This window comes from Xenopus tropicalis, chromosome 8 (genome assembly GCF_000004195.4).
Source record: "Xenopus tropicalis strain Nigerian chromosome 8, UCB_Xtro_10.0, whole genome shotgun sequence".
Taxonomy (NCBI): domain Eukaryota; kingdom Metazoa; phylum Chordata; class Amphibia; order Anura; family Pipidae; genus Xenopus; species Xenopus tropicalis.
Genome location: NC_030684.2, coordinates 88,009,002 through 88,025,265, shown reverse-complemented (window position 1 = coordinate 88,025,265; position 16,264 = coordinate 88,009,002). Strand labels below are relative to the sequence as shown.

At 37.6% G+C, this 16,264-nt stretch overlaps 1 protein-coding gene across 2 annotated transcripts in view; it reads left to right on the top strand.

Annotated features, from left to right (window-relative positions):
- prima1 (proline rich membrane anchor 1) overlaps positions 1-15,010 on the top strand; it is a 43,626-nt gene extending 28,616 nt beyond the window's left edge. For both annotated transcript variants that reach the window (XM_002933228.5, XM_031891976.1), the window contains exons 4-5: positions 2,923-3,034; positions 12,837-15,010. In XM_002933228.5, coding sequence (XP_002933274.1) covers positions 2,923-3,034; positions 12,837-12,906 — 182 coding nt within the window. In that variant the 3' untranslated portion in view covers positions 12,907-15,010. The remainder of the gene's footprint in view (positions 1-2,922; positions 3,035-12,836) is intronic.
- The last annotated feature ends 1,254 nt before the right edge of the window (positions 15,011-16,264 follow it).

Below are 16,264 nucleotides of genomic sequence, written 5' to 3'. Positions count from 1 at the left end.
CTGCTTGGAGACTTGTTGTGTCGGCTGTTTTCCGAAAAATTCACTTTGGTAAAAGTCATTGCTGGTTTTCAAAGGTTTTGGATACAAATTTCCATACCTTTATATATATAGAGATATCTATCATATATATATATGGCAGTAAAGACAGAACCAATCCATTTAGTTTGTGCTCAATTGGTAAAAGTATATATTCTGAAATAAGGCCATAGTAAAGTCTATATTTTAGATTTGTTAAATGTGTTAGATTGATCCTGAAGCTCCAAATTCTATATTGTTTTTTGCCTTTGTGTGAACCATGCCAGAACGGAAACAATTATCTGGCAAAATGTATTCTTACACACAACCACTGACAAGTATGCTGTTCAACTCTATTCTACACCTGAAAACAACTTGACTAACTGATACTTTATGAAACGGTTTCATAGTTACGGTGTATTTCTTATGGTGGTTTCCTTAAAATCTGATTTGACTTTGCTTGCTAGATCACTCTGTTTATCCATAGCGCTGACATCACTGTCAGGCTCTGTGTGCTTATTAAAATCCTGCACGCCTGAAATGAAGGAGAAAGCAGTAAAAGCTAAAGTCCTTAGGCATAACCATCAATCTTCCCTTTGCTTTGTATAATAGTATTAGAATTATAGAAATCAGAGAGCAGCAGTCCTGAACATAAATCTGTAGTACATTCACTGCAATTCTTAGTATCATTTTATGAGCCCAGGGCATAATAATTAGAGAGTGAGCTAGTTTGCTTTATTTTGGAAATTGAGGAAATGGTACATGGTTTACAAGATCTAAAATAATTAGCCTGCTTTTCCATGCGGTGACCACTTATTCCATCAAAATTGTAGCTACAGCAAATGAACATGGACTTTGACATTTTCAAAAACAAGGGTTCTAGTTACAATTTTATAATCATGCTGCAACTGCTTAGTTTCAGATATACCAAAAGGTATAAGTGAGGTATAATGAAAATGCAACTGATCTGCAACTAATTTGATTGATTGAGATTTACCAAAAAGGGATTGAGCAACATTCCATGACCCTCTTCTTCCCAGTAATTCATTCCTCGCAAGCAGACATTCTCAAAATCAGAGTTTTTTGTTAAAAGTCTGTGGTCCTAAAGTTGCCAAGTGCATGGTTTAAAGCAATTTATGATCAGTAAAATTACAGCCTTATTGCCCTCCCCATGAAGAGTAATTTGGGCTGTTTCCATTGAAAATTCAGTTCTTCAGGTCTAAGGGGATGGCCTCTTGTTCTTTAATCCCCTTACAAGCATATTTTCTCCAGAGAAAACAAAGCAATCCTTGACAGTCTACCTTGACAGTTTAGTTGCACATCTCTAAACTGTCTCCAGCTCATTAATATCCTTTGTGAAGTTTTGGAGGAACACAGCGGGGTTGCAGCACATGTGCAGGCCACTCCAAACTTCCAGGGAAACAGTCCATCTATTTTTCAACTCAAAAGGCTGTTCAATAGCAGCAAAAGGGCAACAGAAAACAGCTTGTTTTCAGTAACAAAAGGCTTACTTTAGCTGAAAAGTGTTCCCATAGTCCAAATACATTTGGCTTACAGAAAAATGTCCCACATGCAGTCCAGACACATTGGTTTGTCTCAGGTAATTCAGCAGGTGGATCCCAAACTCTCACACATGCAGCTCCTCCTTCCACACTTTGCTGTCTCCCCACCTGCCTTTCCAATCTTTAAAAACCCCCACCTTGGCTGTCCAGCCCACACCCTCCAGCTGGTTAACCCTCTGTTGGTTCTCTTAAAGGGATGGTTCAGAACCTTTCATCCCTGCCATCCAGGATATATCCTCTCTGACTTGTATACCATTCCTTGGAAAGAGAGTTACATGTACCCCATGTTCTACCATAGCCTGGTGTTTAAGTGCTTTTCAGCCAAAAAGGGGTTACACTACCATTTAGTGTTAATACCATTCAGCATTAATATTATTTCTACTAAGATGCACAACCTTGCATCATGAAAATGACAAACTTCGAACCAATAAACTTATTTACTATTAATGAAGTTTTTATATTACATTTCTTATTTCTAATGTTGATTTAAATGTGAACCCGAGTGTTAAAATTCAATATTTTTAACAAACAGTGTTGAATTGCACAGTATTCTTCAGCTATATAAGTAATATAAATCTTGTGTCCTTCAATCTTGAAATTACACAATCACAGCAAGCAGGCAGGTGCCATTTTGTGGGCACTAAGCTTTGCATCACCCAAAAATCTCATCTATGTGCCAGAATTGGAGACCTGATGCCCATGCCCATGCACTGGCTACACAATTAGATGGTGAGGAGGGAGGGTGAAGTGAGTACTGAAAGGAAAGTTAAAGTTATTGTCTGCCCCACCTCTATGCCTAAGGCATAGAGGCGGAGCAGGCATTACTGATTGACAGCTGGGATTTTTAAATGCCTTTATAATGGATTTGGATGTGTAAATATACAAATGAATTTGAGTTTCATGTTTAATTTGAAAAGGTATTTTATTATACAGCTTTTTGAAAGATCCTCTTTAAGGGCTGCATATACTGAAACATTCTTTATTGCTAATATACATTGTATTTTCTATTAAAATCACTACGCATTCCAGTTGTCATCCATGTTTATAAAGAAGATAAAGGCAGATGATGCAGGTGAATACACTTATCACAGCACACACGACTTCTGTAGAATGGTTATTAACAGCACAGAGTACTCCTTGAATTTCCTAAAAATGATATTTCTCCATCAGAGTGTGAAATCTGAGGACAGTTCTGTACTCTTGTACTTAGATTTTTACTGAATGGACAAACATGCAGTTCTGCTCAAACCAAGAAAAAGTGTGTCCTTACTGTTCCTTGTACTTAATTGAAACATCCACACTCTGAAAAGCTGCTGCTTACTGATCCATATTTTTTTCTTTGCAGATAATGGTCCTCCATGCATTCAGGAAAAAACCTGGTGGCATTTTCTGGTAATTATTGTTGCTGCAGTTCTTCTCTTTGTAGCTGTTATCATGTGCTACAAAGCAATAAAAAGGTATGTTTATATTTTTTAACTTGCACATACTATGAGTAAATATTTAGATTTAGGGTAGAGGGATATCACACTTACGGCTCTACAGCTTTTGAGAACTTGGGACTTCCAACATCGCCAATAGAATAAGGCTGGGTTTGGCATTGATGGTCATAGTGTATTACAGGTATCGGACCCCTTATCAGGAAACCCATTATTCAGAAAGTTCCAAATTACAGAAAGGCCATCTCCCATAGACTCCATTATAGGCAAATAATTCTAATTTTTACAAATTATTTCCTTTTTCTCTGTAATAATAAAACAGTACTTTGTACTTGATCCCAACTAAGGTATAATTAATCCTTTTTGGAGCCAAACCCATCCTATTGAGTTTAAATACTGTTTAAATATTGTTTTTAGTAGACTTAAGGTAGGAGATCCGAATTACAGAAAGACCCCTTATCCGGAAAACCCCAGGTCCCAAGCATTCTGGATAATGGGTGCAATACCTGTACAAGCACATGCTTATATGGGGTTATGGAATAAAAGGCACTACTTTTGGGTGCAGTAACCCATACCAACCAATGAGCAGGTAGAATTTACTGGTCACCTGTTTAAAAGCAAACATCTTATTGGTTGCTATAGGTTACTGTTACTGGGCAAATTAGTGCCTGCTATTACATATGGGGGTAAGTTTATATACTTAATTTTAGAGGGGTGTACACTAAATGGTGTGTGACAAAATGGTTTTGGCATCAATGGGAATGAAGTACAAATAGTAAGGACTAGTCACTAGGCAGCCCTATGACTGAGAAAATATTTGAATGCTAGTAAAATTAAAACTGTTCAGAACCTAATATTTTCATTTTATTTGGTAAATTATTGAATAACTGGGTTTGTGTTAAGGTCACAAGGAATGAAGGGTTTGGGGCTTAGGGGGGGCTCCCCAACATTTTATATGTGAACTGCTTGCAATGGAAATAAGATGTGAGGGCTCTCCAACACACCGAGCTTGTATCCACTGACATTGATTGAACTTGGAATGTGTACTCATTTTGGACAGTCTCCACATTTAATATCACCTTAGCTTGCGCATGCATCCTATGTAATCGGCAAGTTTATGGTGTGGTGGCAGCATGGACTAATTTGACACAAATGTTATCATTCAGAAGTTCGGGGTATGTGCATGGTCCATATGGTCTTAAAGTAGTTGCCATTAAGTAACCACTGCAAAATTGGCATCCCCAGGACAAAATGCAAGACATTTTCTCAGAAACTCAGAAAGGCGTGCACCTTGGTTCACTTACAACCTAATTGCAGTTCATAACCATTTTATTTCATGGTGTCTTTTCTGGACACAGTACTTTGCAAATGTTACAGGCCAACCCTTAAAACTAATAAAGAGCCCACCTCTATCCAGAATTACCACCCAATTTTGGTGTAAAACTGTACATCTTGACTATTGACTATTGTGGAGTTACTAAATCATATACTACCCTATCCAATGCAAATTATCCTCCTACACATAAGAAAATGTTATCAGTGTTGAATGATTTGCATCCTTTGCTTGTTCCACTGTAGAATAAAGTGAAAAGACCTGCACCTTTTCCATGAATACAGCAGTGACTTTCCATGAATACATCAGTTCCTGTCTATGTTCAAAAGTGCAGGAAATCCCACAGGAAAAAGAGGTCTTGCATTTATGCCCACGGGGTTAAACCCAAACAGAAAATGAATATAAACTTGTTTAGAGTAGTCTTCTGAACATTTTTGCAGTTTACATTCATTTGCTGTTTTTAGGTATCAGTTTATTAATTACTTTATAGTGACTGCTAACTACCCATGCAGCGTCATTAACAGACATCACTCACAATTGTCTACAGACAAAAACTGCAAAGCAATATACACCATCACCTAATCATACTGTAAAATAATTACTATTATATGGAGCAGCTAAAGAGTTACTGATTTATCTAGGACTCAAAAAGAAAGCCTTATCCAGGAAAACTTAGGACAATTGTTTGGTTGTCACTTAACTACAACATCTGTGTCAGATCAGTTAACCCTCATATGGTAAGTTATCACATACAGTATACTGTATAACATGGGCAGTGGTGCAGGTAATGGTTTAAGTAATTCCCTGTTTGAGGATGTCTGAATGGTTCCGCTGGAGTCATGTACAATTATTGTATTTAAAAAAGCCCGGACCTCTCGTTGGTAGCCACGAACCCTTGGAACTGTGTTTTCCTAAGTGAATATTGAAAATCTCTTTACTACTCTTACAGTTTACAAGTGCTTGTTGAATCCTCTTAGCAGAACTACTGTCTGCATGGGCTCATTTATTACTTCTGTGTAGTTTATAACAACCAATTGTCAAAAGTGCTTTAGTTTTGTTTATATGAAACCACATTTGTTTGGGCAGTATCTAGCAGCATTCAGTGATGCCTAGCAGCCTAGCAGTCAAATTGACTGGTACTATGATACAGATGGATGCACAAGATAACAAAGCGAGATCTGATCCAATTTTGTATAGCGGTCTGTCCCTTTGACCCATTATTGGTTCTAAGAAATTTTAATTTATTTAGTAAAAATGTCTACCAAAGAAGGTCCCAGGCAATGACTGCACAATCAGCAGAAACACTTATGCATCCACAAACTGGTAATCTGAACTAATATGCTGACCTGCTGCACAACTATAAATGTTTTCCATATTATGTGAGCTAAACTAATAGAATTGAGTCTTCGAATGATGGCTACTAATAAGCATTTAGTATCATTAAGGACAATAATACTACTAAACCAATGGTCAAGCAGTTCTTAAAGAAGGCACACCTACTTTTTAATATTTGGGAATAGACTGGCTGCCACCCTTGGAACCAAAGTGGGGCTGATCCTGCTTGTTGTTGTTACAAAGAAAGAACCATACTTGGTCCACAAGTCAGGTACAAAGGCATCTGAGAGACTGAACAAGCAGTGTTCTTGCATTTTAACCCCTACATATAATTTCTTCATATAAGTATTTATAGTATGATTTGTTATTTTTCATATTTCCTATGTCGTGGTTTCTTAAAGTATTGCTTTACTTTATTCTTAGTTGGCTTTTTTAATAAAAAGATAGTGAGATATTGTGCTGCCCAAGTAAGTTCTGGGTTGTCTTGAGATTAATGAAATCTGGGTGAGCACTGAGCATTGATTTAGTATATATATATATGCTAGTACAAAAAAAAATGTGAGCAAAATGTAAATGCAAAAGTAGAAAGGTTTATTACTCGACCTTTAAGTCTCACACAGAAACCTTCTTTTGGAGTGAAACACAAACTTTAGGTTTTTCACTCCAGATGAAGGTTTCTGTGTGAGACTGAAACCTTTTGTTTTTCACTCCAGATGAAGGTTTTTATGTGAGACCGAAACGTTGAGTTATAAAAATTTCTATTTTTGCATTTACATTTTGCTCAAAATTCTTTAAATCCTAGGAGTGCTGTCCTTGTTCCAGTATATATATATATATATAGCACTCACAGGTCAACCGTCCATCTAACGTTTCGGCTGTTTCCACAGCCTTTGTCAAAGTAAATAGCCAAACACAAAATCCACTGATAAACCCAATCTGGCGCCAAAATTAGGCTGATGACGTCACTATGACAAAACTAGCCAGAACACACCCCCATACGTGTACATATATCAAAATAAATAAACACCAATACAAAACTCAAATGTAATCCTAATACCAAAAATACAAATGAAACAGAAGTAAAATAGACGTAACAAAAAGAAAGAAGTATGCAGAGAGAAATATGTCACCTGTATAGCTGAACTGCAGCTCCCATATAGTGCTGAGTGTTGTGCGAAGTATATAGCGGACTGTAAGGGAAATTTATAGCCTGACATCTTCAGAGCTTATCCAAGCAAATTCAAAAGTATTCCCAATCCTTTAGTGAAAAAATAGCATGTTGCGCATGCTTGGATAACCTCTGGACATGTCTGATGATAAATTTCCCTTACAGTCCTCTAAATACTTCGCACAACGCTCAACACTATATGGGAGCTGCAGTTCAGCTACACAGGTGACATATTTCTCTCAGCACACTTCTTTCTTTTCGTTACATTTTTTACAATATAGTTTATATTACTAAATATATATATGCAAATAATTTATTCTACCATTTAAAATTTTATTCTTAAGCCAATAAATGTATTTAGCTGCAATAATGATGTGTATGCAACCATCTCAGTGAGTCTGAGCTTTCAGAAGGAGCCAGCACCATGTAAATATCAGTGTGATTCTTAATGGCAATGGTGCACTGGGTGATTTTGTGCATTTTGCCTGATTTGCCTGTAGCTCGATCATGCAGGGCAAAAGCACCCAAAATCACCCTCCATGACCATTACTTGAAAGTAAAGCCCAACTCCCAAAACCATCACATGTACCAATGTCCTAAGCCTAAGCCATTAAAAGCAGCTTCTGCATACCTAGAATTTGCTAACTGGGCTGATCATAAGGTCTTAAATATATTAAACTTGAGACAGCTTTATCCCGATTCATGTAGTGTAACATAATTATATGAACCTATTGACTCTTAATTATGTCTACATGTAACCAGATTAATGTAGTCAATACTCTGAGCCAATATACAATCATATTTACAGATAAGAAAAAACTGGGAAGAATATTTATAAACCCCACTCCAAACTATGACATTAACTTACATATAGGGTACAGAACTGAAGTTGATATAACAGGTATACCTGATGCCACCTACACTTAGGGGCTGATTTACTAAGACACGATTTTGAATCCGAATTGGAAAAATTCCGATTGGAAACGAACATTTTGCAACTTTTTCTTATTTTTTGCGATTTTTTCGGCGTCTACGATTTTTGCGTAAAAACGCGAGTTTTTCGTAGCCATTACGAAAGTTGTGCAAAGTCGCGATTTTTTCGTAGCGTTAACACTTGCGCGCAAAGTCGCGCCTTTTTCGTAGCGTTAAAACTTAAAAGGCGCGACGTTTCGCGCAAGTTTTAACGCTACGAAAAAATCGCAACTTTACGCAACTTTCGTAATGGCTACGAAAAACTCGCGTTTTTACGCAAAAATCGTAAAGACGCCGAAAAAATCGCAAAATTACCGATCATTACGAAAAAAACACAATCGGACGCATTCGGCCCGTTCGTGGGTTAGTAAATGTGCCCCTTAGGGGCCTATTTATCATGCTGTGTAAAACATAATTCCCTGAAAAATGGTGTAAAAAGCTGAGTAAAATAAATGCAGAAGTTATAACGGTTTGTTTTATTTTACGCTGTCCGTTACACTAAATTTGACACTTTTATGTTACACTGCTTCAGACCTTGTGTAAGTAAGCTCCAGTGGAAGTCACTCTAATAAAAAAGGGATAAAAAATGTGTGGTGAATTTTACTGCCATTTTTTCACTGAATAATAAATCTGCCCCCAAGACTGATGTTTTTAACCATGGTTTAAATAGCAAATCTGCAGTGACCACCTGCCATTGAACACTTACATTATGATGGTAAGTAAAATGCTGCGTCAGTCACAAAAAGATTGCTCTGAATATGTCTGTGTGTTTGATGCAGCTACCCCTGGGTACTCAGGATTATTACATTCACCATTTTAACTTAGCAGTGAAAGTCTGACTTCCTGCTGCACTAGTCCTGGGGCACTGAATCATTATTGAAGGGGGCTGACTTGTGCATAACTTTTTATTCTTGCTGATTCTAGACATAGACTGACAGCATTCTGCCACCAGTCTCAGTGACTGCAGGGTCCTTGCCTTTTCACTGGGGGCTTTGGACTCATGGTGAGTGGTTCTCTCATACAGTATTAAAACAAAAACTGATATACTAACGATAGTGCTATAATATTCATCAATACTAATGTAAAATACTGCATATCTGCTGACAAACACAGATAAAGTTAAAAAAAAAAGATTTTATCCTACATAAATTTAGAATGCTAGGAATCCATAGAAACGTTACATTCTTAGCATGTGGGGCACCCTACAAGTTATTTATAGTATGGGCCCCCCCATAAACTCAAGTGCACAGTACTAAAATTTTGGCCATGCCCCTAGTGTGTGCAATATAAACAGTTGGTATAACTCTATAATAAGTAGATACTAATATAGTCTTATATATACTAATTAATGTGGTAATTAAGTCCATTAAGTCCATTGGGCATCAGTGGTGTTTGCGTTAAGTTTAAACCCTGCACTCCTTCCTGCATCTGCTCTTTACTGTCATTGCTTGATATGGAAGTTACGTGAGCTTTTGCATAAATTCAGGGGACCAAAAACAAGTCTTTATTAGTTCATAAAGTTGTGTAAAGCCATTCTTAAATTGGGGGGTCAATGGAGTTTATACATAAATTCCATAAGCTTCTTTGAAAGTGATATAAGTATTTGCAAAAGTTATGTAAATTGCATATGCGTAGGGGCCCAGGGATGTTGTTGTGGGGCCCAAAAATTAGCCATTTCCACTGCATGTAGGAGATGCTCATATAATTATATATGTACCATACAGTCACATGTGGTGGATTATCTGCTTGAGAAAAGCGGATTCGCTTTCACCCGCAGCTCCATGTATCTCCACAGACAGGCACTGAATGCAGATACATTATGGGGCACTTTTATCAAAGTATGAATTAGTCCGACTGGAAAAAATTCATATTTATTCTGACTTTCAGAACTGTGTGTATTTTCTACAAAATTCGTTAATCTCCGTGACTTTTTGGTACTTTGTGCGACAAATCGTATTTGTCGAAACGAAAGTTTCGGATTCATTCAAGCTTCAGTATCATGACTTTCCTTGGGCCAGGTTGGAGCTGCAGAGTGCCATTTATTCCTATGGGAGACTTTCCTTGGGCCAGGTTGGAGCTGCAGAGTGCCATTTATTCCTATGGGAGACTTTCCTTGGGCCAGGTTGGAGCTGCAGAGTGCCATTGAGTCCTATGGGAGGCTTTCCTTGGGCCAGGTTGGAGCTGCAGAATGCCATTGATTCCTATGGGAGACTTTCCTTGGGCCGGGTTGGAGCTGCAGAGTGCCATTGAGCCCTATGGGAGACTTTCCTTGGGCCAGGTTGGAGCTGCAGAGTGCCATTGAGCCCTATGGGAGACTTTCCTTGGGCCAGGTTGGAGCTGCAGAGTGCCATTGAGCCCTATGGGAGACTTTCCTTGGGCCAGGTTGGAGCTGCAGAGTGCCATTGAGCCCTATGGGAGGCTTCCAAAAACATGCACTTAAGGTTCAAAGTCAGAAAGTTTTTTGCGCCTTTTACAATCGTTCGGATACGAAAATTCTGGAACTTTCGAATCATACAACAATATTTTCGTACGACTGCGATGCAATCTAAAATTTTAGAATTTTTTCTTAAACGTACTTTTCACAGTCCAAAATTCAGACTTTGATAAATCAGCCTCTAAGTAGACTTTGGTCTGAAAAACTCAAAAAGCATTCAGTTTCGGCCCGAAATCAACTCACCCGAGCTGAGCGGAATATCCACCATGTGACCTCATGACATTTTATTAGGTGAACTGTACAATTACAGTTTATAGTGTGTATGAATACATCATCAGGCAATTTCGAGGTTAAAACTTTCCTTACCTACCCAAGATAATCTCTTGCAGCAACCACCCTGTTCTCTATTTGTCAATACAAATTTACTGTAGTTTGGGTAACGTGTCTCAGATTTTTTTAGCACCTCAATGTTTCAGTGCATTTTGTGACATAAAATGGACAACATGCAGATACCGTTGGCTGCTGATCTGATTGCTGGGAATAGCAGCTGTGCTAAATCGATCTTTTTTATGTCATTTATGCAAGATAATTAGTGCTTCTCTCCATAGGGAATTTTTAAGGGCTGCCTGATTATGGCTGCCTCTTAGTTTAATAAGGCTGTGTGCTGTTACTTCAGGGGGAAAATAAACACTTGTGGATCTCTTCCTATTTCATTTATATTGCAGTCTTGGCTTGCACCTACATTACATTGAAGGCATAATTGTTAAAGATATATTCATCTTATGGTACTTTGTTATTAGAATAAAAAGCAATTGGGGTATACCACCCTGTTGTATAGGCTAAACTATAAAACAGTAGATGTGTATGACACCTACCTCTGCCTGGAGATTTTTTTTTCTTTACTGGAATGAAAGTGTTTAATTGTGCAGTGTTTTCCATGAAATTTCAGACTATATTTAATTCTCAATTTAAAGAGGGCATCTAAGGGCTGCTATATTTTGTTACCTCGCCAATCCATGGCCTGAAGAGCTATATACTCACTAGCATTTTTAGAAGCCTTGTGTTGTGTTGGTACTTACAGCGACCATTCCATATGCGCGTTTATTCAAATTAGTCAAAAATTGATAAATAAGCCCACTAGGGACAGAGTTATCAAAATGTGAGTTTAGAGCTTAATACATAAAAGCTCACCAATGTTCTATTCATCCCTATGGGATTTTAACAAGTGTACTTATCACCGATTGATAAATATGCTTCTAAAAATTCCATAGGAATGAATAGAATGTGGGTGAGGTTTTATGTATTAAGCTCTAAACTCACATTTTGATAAATCTGCCCCTAAGCTTTTAGTAAATGCCCCAATTCAGTTTGTGAAGTTTGTGAACCCAGTTTTATTCTAGACTTTGTATTTGATACATTCAGGATTTTGCTTTTCAAGTTTGTCACATTAACATATTGGGGCAGATTTCTCAAAGCATGAAATTAGAGCTCCCTACAGAAACCTTTCTATTCATAACTATGGGATTTTTTTTAAGCATATTTAGAAAAAGTTTAACTCTAACTTTCACTTATTCATAAATATGCTTCTAAAACTCCTGTAGGAATTAATAGAAGGTGGCTGAATCTTTCATTGGTATTTCACACTTTAATAATATCGATTTACATTGCAGTATGGGCAAAAGGTGGCAATTTCAGAGTCATCAACTAAAGTCATGTCATAAGAGTGATTTATGTAAAAGCAATATTCACACAAATTGGTAACATGAAATAATGTTTTTTAATTGTCCAGAGTGGGTCATTAACACCGGATAACATCTCTGTGTAGTGTCTTTTGCAACTAAAGAAACCATTCTCCCTACATTACATGAAAATGAGCCTAAAAGAGATATTAGAAAAGTCTTTCTTGAGATTCAAGGTTTGCATATAAACCAGACAGTTAACAGTGGGTAGAAAGAAAGATCCTGACAGCTTTGTCATCAGAGAGACTTTTGGAGATATTACAACTCTCATATGTAATTATACAAATTTTATGAATTCCCCCCATGGTCTGTACCAGATGTTCTACAATGTTGCCAAAGTACAAGTTGACACAACTGCTTTTCAGCTTGTATAGTTGTAGTTTAGAAGTATACTTTAATCTACAGTTTGTTTGTACTTGTATTTGGCTGTAGCCCTATCAGGAGGGCTATTTGATGGAACTCATTCTGGTAATTTTGTGGATGTGATGCAGTATATTGCTGTATCAACTCATCAGTCTCATCTATTTAGAAAACCATAAATAAACCATAAATAAAAAGATAGAAGGTGGCTTCTTTACTCTTTACAAAAGGCTGCACCATTTTTAATTCTACCAATTTGTACAATTACTATTAAACATCATGTAAGCTATGTACAGAATACCAGCCTCAACAAATTATTCATGTAATTAACAAACTATTCATGTAATTAACATTATAGTTACTTCTATTAGGTCATGTTACAACAGGCAGAGAAAGAACTAAGATAACAGCATGCCTTTGATTTACCTACATAATAAATATGAAAATGTTTGTATTTCTCATTTTTCTCTTGCTTCCCAAAGGAAACCAATGCGCAAAGAGGAGAATGGAACTAGCCGGGCAGAATATGCAATGTCACTGGAAACTGCCTAGAGCCAGGATCCCAGCTGTGGTTATAATCATCTTTGTGTAACCTCCAAATTATGGGAGGCACTGAACGCATGTGTCCCTTTTTCATTGCTTTATTTTTGATGGATAAGTACTTGCAGAAGTCACAGAGAGAAGGACTTTATTTGGACTCATATGCTCTTGTTACAAAGGTTGAGTGTGAGGTGTGGAGTCGCATTGTTTGTCATACAGAGGACAGAAATGTACTTCAGAGCATCCATAACAGAGGAAGGTACATTCATTGCATGTATCTGGTTGAAAGCCCAGGTACTTCTGTTACTGACTGACCACAGAAAGGATTGTATGGCTGTGAAGTATTGAGGGAGACTTACAGTCATTTGGTCTCCAGTGGAGAATGTAGACTATGTCACCTGCATGTGCAGTGTTTTCCTATCATGGACTGAACCATTGTATTATGGACACTCGGGGATTGTACCATAATTCTGAGACACCCCCAAGTGAATGCATGCACTTAATAAATCAACCCAGGACACACAGCTGCGGTATCACGTCTATGCAATACCAATGGCTGAAGATGGTTCCAAGAAGCAACGTAGTTAACAAGATTTATAACTGCTTGTTGGTTTAAGGCATTAGTTGCTGGTTTGGATCACAGTGTCCCACTAAACACTATATTTGGAGACATTCTTGCCAACTGATGGGTTAGGAAGGTCTCATGGTGCTTTGAACAGTAATTTAATGTTTAGTTTCTTATTATGAATATGTATTATTTCTTTAGCCTAACCAACAGATGTTTACTTTTGCTCTTTCCCATATTAGACTTGAAAAAAAGAACAAATGCTATATCCCTACCAAATGGTATTTTGTTGAGTTATCCCTATCAGTGGGCATTTGTATTCACTGATCAAGACAGAGGATGGCAGATTTATCACTTATACAAATGATTAGAAGTATTAGCAATGGCAGCCTGAACTGCGGATTTGCCTGGGTTGACACAATTGTCACAATAAGAGCAACTGTATAGTCTCTTGTGAAGTACATACTCATTGAAGCTTCTGGCTGCTGCAGAATCCATTGGCAAACACTATAGGCAATTAGCACTTGTCATTAATTTAACAGGGTGCAACCCTGAAGCTAAAAACCTTGTATAGTCACTTTCATAGAGGCTGATTTTCTTTACAAATCTTTAAAACGCATAAGAATAATTTGCCCTCCTTATCCACCATTTGCATCCAGTCTGTGAGCTGTGCCTGGTGCCATTGTACACAAAGGGTAAACCCGTGGTTGAATTGGTCTACCACAATACCAGAGGATCTCCATGTAGGCCCAGGACCCAGAGGGCCCCAGTCTTGGAAATTTTCCCTTTAAGTCCTTTCTGATTTCCATTATAACTCTATATAACCTCTATTTGCCACTGTCTCTGTCTGAGAGTGGGCCCTGGCACCCAGACAATCAATTATCTTAAATTGCACACAGATAAACTGAGTATATGAATGGCAGCATGTAAATTGCTTAACAGAATAGAAGTCTCTTGGCACTTTTTGGCTCATCATAAAACAACATATAAATGTATTTTGATAATGTCTGTCTTAGCTATTACATTTTTATAGAAAATGCTAACTCACTTAGAGGCCAGAGCAATGACAGCTCATGATTAGCAATGTTAAAACATTTATAATCTTCAAAACTCATTTCGATAGTACTCTATAACAGGTAAGTCAAGCTCAAGATAGATGCTCTAGTGTTGACTTCTGTTAACTAAGGATGCTGGGAACTGAAACTGAGAAGTGCTGTAGGGTCCATGTTTCAGTTCTGCCCTGGCATTAATCCTGCATTACTTGCTGATTTACAGTAGTCACTTTTACCTTCTATGTGGCAAGTATGATCAGCTTCTGTCAAGTCAAATCCTCACCAGTGGACACTGATTAAAACATTTCCAGCAATGCTTACATAGATGGAGATGGACAGAAAGTTTGACATGTTTTTTTAAATTAATATGCTTATTACTTTCAAACATTCTCTGACTTTCTTATTTAACCTGCCATCAGAATATTTTTCGACTTTATCGTATTTTGCACAACTTTTTCGTCGCCGTCGCGATTTTTTTAGTATTGAGCGATAGTAAACAGCGGAAAAACCAATCCAATTTTTTTCGCGACGGCGACGAGAAAGTCGCGGAAAATATACGAAAAAATCGCGGGACATACGAAAAAGTTGCGACGGCTACGAAAAAGTCGCAGAAATACCGATCATTACGAAAAAACGCATTCGGACGCCTTCGTGGATTAGTTCGTGGATTAGTAAATCTCCCCCATTGTGTCATTCATGTCATTTCACACTATTTCACTCACCATGTGCAAACTTATGTATACACTGTATTACCAAAAGGATACAGATCTCTGGATGTTGAACTGAATCCAAGAGTCTTAGCCCAAACCATAAAAAACACATCCCTGGCCATAACCCTTTTTGTGCCAAACTTTTCAGTGGTCATTATGCATCCAGGAAGGTAATGTTTCCCTGGCATCCTATAAATACCTGCTGTCTCCAACAGCAGAGAGCATTACACCATTCCATCTATTTGTGTGTGAACATTTGCTCATGCTAAACTATAAAAAAAACAATGCTCCCAGCTACTTCTTTGGTTGACTTTATATCCAAGTATAGTCTGGAGCTCAGCAGTGACTGAAGACATGACATTTTAGCAGGGGGCCCATGATCCATTTGGTTGTATGTCCAAATAGTTTTGGTTATACAGTGTATTTTTCAAAAAATGCTACCAATTCTAACTCTACAATTTTCATTTATTAGATTAAAGGACCCGTGACAAGTATTAATTATCTGTAGCCAATCAATGACCTCTGCAGGAGGACCAATGCATATTGCCACCTCATCCTGTTTTTACCCAAAACATAGGAATCCCAAATGCTACTGATTAGTATATAACACAGTTGCATGGGGATTTAATATGTGTCCAGTATTAAAGGGCTGATGTGGCATCTTTACTCTGTGTGCAGCTTAGGGTTTTAAATCATGTCAAAAAGGTTGCAGGTAGATTTACCTAATAAATCCTTTAATACTGGAAACATAATAAATCCACGTGCTTTGTGGCAGGTTAGCAGTTACTTCAGAAGCATGCTGCGGATTGCAATGGGCTTAAAGCCACCATGCAGTATGAATCTAAATGTATTTATGAGTAGGCATTCAGCATGCAGTTTTCTTTGTGTCCAATTTTAAATGGATGTTTTCTGCAGCTCAAGTTACATATTTAGCAAGGAAAGCCTTGCAGTATGAACAATCCTTTATACATTTAAGTAATGAAATGAAAAATTGAATGGCAAGTGGAGTACTGTTGTGCTTTACACATTGCACCAACAGCATC